General features: G+C 58.0%; 1 protein-coding gene across 1 annotated transcript in view; it reads left to right on the top strand.

Annotated features, from left to right (window-relative positions):
• The window catches only part of SP6 (Sp6 transcription factor), a 1,630-nt gene extending 477 nt beyond the window's left edge, over positions 1-1,153 (top strand). The window contains exon 2 of the mRNA XM_010842711.1: positions 1-1,153. This exon is cut by the window's left edge and continues 18 nt beyond it. Coding sequence (XP_010841013.1) covers positions 1-733 — 733 coding nt within the window. The 3' untranslated portion in view covers positions 734-1,153.
• Positions 1,154-4,827: the final 3,674 nt, after the last annotated feature.

Here is a 4,827-nt window from a genome sequence, read left to right as displayed (position 1 = left end):
CCCCCACGCTCAGAGCGCGCTGACCTCACCGGGCCACCCCGGGGCGCTACAGGCTGGCTTGGGGGGCTATGTTGGAGACCACCAGCTCTGCGCCCCACCGCCCCACCCACATCCGCACCACCTCCTTCCAGCCGCCGGAGGGCAGCACCTCCTTGGGCCTCCCGACGGGGCGAAGGCGCTGGAAGCGGCAGCCCCAGAGTCCCAGGGCCTGGATACCAGTCTGGACGGGGCGGCCCGGCCCAAAGGCTCCCGGCGGTCGGTGCCCCGCAGCTCAGGCCAGACCGTTTGCCGCTGTCCCAACTGCTTAGAGGCGGAGCGACTGGGGGCTCCATGCGGGCCCGATGGGGGCAAGAAGAAGCATTTGCACAATTGCCACATCCCAGGCTGTGGGAAAGCTTACGCCAAGACGTCACACCTGAAGGCGCATCTGCGCTGGCATAGCGGCGACCGTCCCTTCGTGTGCAACTGGCTCTTCTGCGGCAAGCGCTTCACGCGTTCTGATGAGCTGCAGCGCCATCTCCAGACCCACACCGGCACCAAGAAGTTCCCCTGCGCCGTCTGCAGCCGGGTCTTCATGCGCAGCGACCACCTGGCCAAACACATGAAAACCCACGAGGGCACCAAAGAGGAGGCAGCCGGGGCAGCGGCGGGTGAGGGCAAGGCTGGCGGGGTGGAGCCCCCCGGGAGCAAAGGCAAGCGCGAGGCTGAGGGCAGCGCGGCTCCCTCCAACTGAGCTCCTCCGTCCTGCCTCCCCGCTGGTCTTCCCTGGGGCCATCAGAAGAGAGCCCTCGGGCCCGATGCCCTGGTGGGGGGGCAGCTTGAGTAAGAGGAGAAAGTGGTTATTTATTCAGAGGGAGGAAAAGTGGTGTGGGGGTCAGGGAACCGGGGCACTAGGGGTTTCGTAGTCTCTGGAGCTGGACGGGACAGACGCGTTTGACTGTTTTGAGTGGGCAGGGAGGAGCTGCGCATGCCGGTCAGCTCTCCCCTCTCTATTTCACTCACGCCCCTGGGCTGGGGGTTGGGGAGGGATATCCCTGTGGCGGCTGGAGGGCGGAGGGCACAGGTTGGAGGAGACGTGTCCCGGGAGCAGAGGGGAGTGGGGCCGCCCCGGGCGCTGGGGGTAGCTGTCTGGACACGTCCTTAGCGCCTGGGAACCGGGACATAAAAGGGCCTCCAGAGCCGCCCTGCGCCCCGGGTCCCTTTCATCCCCTTTAGATTGCTTTTACCCCAGGGTTTCCGGAGGAAGAGCTGAGATGGGGTATCAGAGGCTGGGGGTCCCCCTAAGGGAGGAGATTCTATCTGGCTGGGAGGGTTGTCGCCACAGAAGTAACGCCTTTGATGTGCCTCCTTATTAAGCCTTCCAGACCCAGTCTGATGGAGCCATGAAGGAAGAGGGGAAGAGGGCCAGAATCCTGCGACAGCTTCCAGCAAGACCGGTGGGGTGGAGGAGAGAGCTAGATGTGGGGGTTGAGCAAGGAAATCTCTTAAAAAATGGGAGAAAGGAATTTGGTCAGGGAGTGGAACTAAGCCTTTCCCTCTCTAACTCTGATTCAGTCCTTAACTTTTGATCTTTATAAAAATAAAGTTCAGTAGCCCACTCTCATCTGTTACCCCAGGTAGGCCTTCAAGGCAGCCAGGAGACCCTGCTCCAGAATTGATGTAGTTCCTCACCCTAGGTCCCTTGGCATTTGCCTTCCCTTTAGGGATAGAAGGAAGAGGGTTATCTCGGCTGCGTGGAGTTAGGTGGGAATGTCCACCTCCACCTGTTTGGCTCGGAGTGGAGAAGTCTGTCCCTGCCTGGCCATCTTCTCTTCTCTGCTTCTTAGCGGAGAAGCTAAGCGCCACTCTTTCTTTAGCTCGACCCTCCCCTTTCCCGCTGCCTACCAGCCTTGCTCCTCCTGTAGAGTGTGTTAGGAGGCTCCCCTTCCAAATGAAGAGGTTCTCTCGTTGCAAAGGGTCTGCCTTCTGAGGTGATGTCCAGGAAACATCCCTGTTCCCTTCTTTAGATGCTAAAAATACATCCTGATGGTGATCCTGGAGTGGGGAAGCCAGCAGAGGCTGAGCCAGGCACTTGGAAGGAAGCTGATGGGGGAAGGGTCTGGTGGGCCATAGGACCCTGGAGCTAGTGGGCTTTCCCAGGCTCCAGATAGCGGTCTTAAGGTTTCCCCTGACCTCCTTTTTCCCTGCCCTTCTTTCTCCACCCAGAGCCCTATGCAAGGGTTAGTTGTGTATTGATTTTTTAAGTTATAAGCAAAGGGTATTTTATTTAATATTAGGACATGTGTGTGCATGTTGTGTGTACCTATGTATGTGTATATTTCTGTGTGTATGTGTGTTTCTCTACTGAGCCTGGGGTCTCCAGCCAGGGAGACCCCGTCTTGTTCAACCCAGCCAAGGTCCTCTGGCCTAAGGCCCATAGCATCTTTTCCTTGGGGATGCTGGAGCCCAGTCCAAGGACTGGGTGCTTTTTGGGAAGTGGGGCTGGAATCTGGGGGGTGGGGGTGGGGGAGGGGATATGTTTGTGTAGAAGAGAGCCCTTCTTATGAGGGGTAGGGTGACTCTCCCTGAAGGACCCATGGGGTAGGTTAAGAAGTCACGTCCTTTCTTTATGCTCCCTCTGTCCCTACCTCCTGCTTATCTGACCAGAGGTCCCTTTCCTTGTGGAGAGAGTTGGGGGCAGAAGAGAATGGGCAGTGCCTGCAGGTTGCCTGGCCCGGTGGGCAAGAGGGAGGGAGAGAGGGTTCCGTGGGCGTGAGATGTCGTTTTCCTCCACCCATCGAAAGCAGCCACCCTCTCCCTGTGCCACCAGGATAGTCTTTCCCAGTGACCATTCTCAGGGGAACTCCCTAGTGGGTGTTGGGGAGGGTGGTGTGGATGTTTCCCCCATGGAGGCCCCGAGCTCTAAGGTGTGCAGGTGAGGGCTTTGGATAGATTTTCTTCTGCTCCCCTCTTTTATAGACCGAGGTTGCTTGGCTGTCTGCCCTCTTCTAGGCAGCCCCCTAGAGGAGAAATGTAGGATTTTTTTTTCTTTAACTGCTGTGAACCCACTTTAGGGGGGTGGGGGGAGGAGGAGGAGGAAGCGGCCTGTGTTTTTTATGCCATAATAAAGTCATCAACCACATCACTGCTTCATTTGTCCTCTAGCTCTGGCTTCCTTTTTGACTCAGGGTCCCTCAGCAGTGAGGACCAGGCTGGCTGCAGGGTGGGTGGACACTTCTCTTTGATCCTGCGGCCCTGGGCAGCCTCCCCTTCCTTTGTTTGGGGGCAGAGCTGAGCTGATTGAAGGGTCGGATCCTGCCCTGCCCGGAGGTTGTTGGTGCAGGAGGAGGGTGGGGTTCCCTCGGGGTTGATAGCTGGGCCGACTGTCCTTCCCTGGTCGTCACCTGTGGAGATGGAAAGATTCTAGATATTTCCTTCCTCTTCCACATGCAAGCCCCCACCAAGAATGCTGGTTCCCTGCCTTCCCAGAGATGGCCAGCCTCTTGGCCCCCTCTCCCCGCCCCTGTGGGGGTGTGCCTGTCAATCAGGCCTTTTGGTTGTGAGTGAGGTGGGGGTGACTGACAGCGATTTCTTCACCCAGGATGATCCCTATCAGGGACAAGGTGATGAAAGGCAGCCCAGCTATCTGATGGGCTCCCGCCCAGCTGGAAAGTATGAAGGAAAGGTTCGTACTGCAGCTCCCAGCTAGAGACCCGCCACAGTTACACAATCGCGGTGTGCACAGAAGTACTTCACTGGGTCCATGGGGCACCCCCAGATATGTGCAAATGCATACTTTTCCAGGCTGCTCCGTGCCTGGTGCACAGTCGGTGCCTGACACATGTCAGAGTAAAAGCCTCATGACTCCAGAGTCCCAAACGTAGGAAGGTTGATAGGGATCAGTTTTTAGCTCCAAGGGTGCAGAGTAGGTTACTATAGTCTTCCATCTTCCCATCCTACATGATGACCAAAATTATCTACCCTAGTGGGACTCCTATTCTCCTCACTCTAACCCTAACCGACTTTCTCAGAGCCAAGTCTGGTACCCAGGTTGGCCAATTCCATCACTTGTTTGGGAGAGTCCGATGTTCCAGAATTTCTTAAATGGCATCAGCATGATTTAGGGATTACAGTGGAGAGCAGACTGGTGAGGGGTCAAATGTTTATTTTCATATGCTGCTGGACTTAGACGCCTGGGTGGAGGCCCATTCCTGTGACCTCAGGCCCACTCCACTCCCTGCAACTCTTCTTTTTGTCTTCCCGGTTCTGGGGACTCAGACCCCAGGAAACTGGCGAATCCTCCCCTCCTGTCCCCCTTCGCTGCCCCCAGGGGACAGGAGGGCAGCTGTGGGGCCGGCTGGGCCTGTCTGGGCAGGGCTGGGGCCACCCCTCCTCCGCTTGCAGCTCCTCCCGCTGACCTGCATTCTTAGCGGGGGCCTTTGGTGGGGCTCTGATGATTAGTCGCTGGCCCTGGCAGCAATGCTGCCTGGCTGCCCTCTCCCCCCGCAATGGGGCCCGGGGCCACCTCTGACCCCTCACTTCTGTTGTCCCAGGCAGGACAGTCCTAGAGGGGCTGAGAGCAAGTTTGGGAAATAAGAACATGGGTCTTACCCCTCTGGGCAACGTCTCTGAGCCACTCTCTTCTCTCCTGGGAAGTGGGAGTTGAAGCCCTCTAGGGTGGGTGAGTGGAGTCAGGAACGGGAAAGTGACAGGGGAACCGGCAGCCTGGGAACTGCAGCTGGAGGCTGTGCTGTACGGCCCCAGGCCTCTCCTCCTGCCTGTTCCTGCCCCCCAGCGGGCACCTGGGGAAGTGCACGACGTGAACTGGCTTTCCAGCCCAGCGAGGCG

This window comes from Bison bison, unplaced genomic scaffold (assembly GCF_000754665.1).
Source record: "Bison bison bison isolate TAMUID 2011002044 unplaced genomic scaffold, Bison_UMD1.0 scf7180017864180, whole genome shotgun sequence".
Lineage (NCBI taxonomy): Eukaryota > Metazoa > Chordata > Mammalia > Artiodactyla > Bovidae > Bison > Bison bison.
The sequence above is the reverse complement of the archived record's forward strand: the minus strand, read 5'-3'. Positions and strand labels throughout refer to the sequence as shown.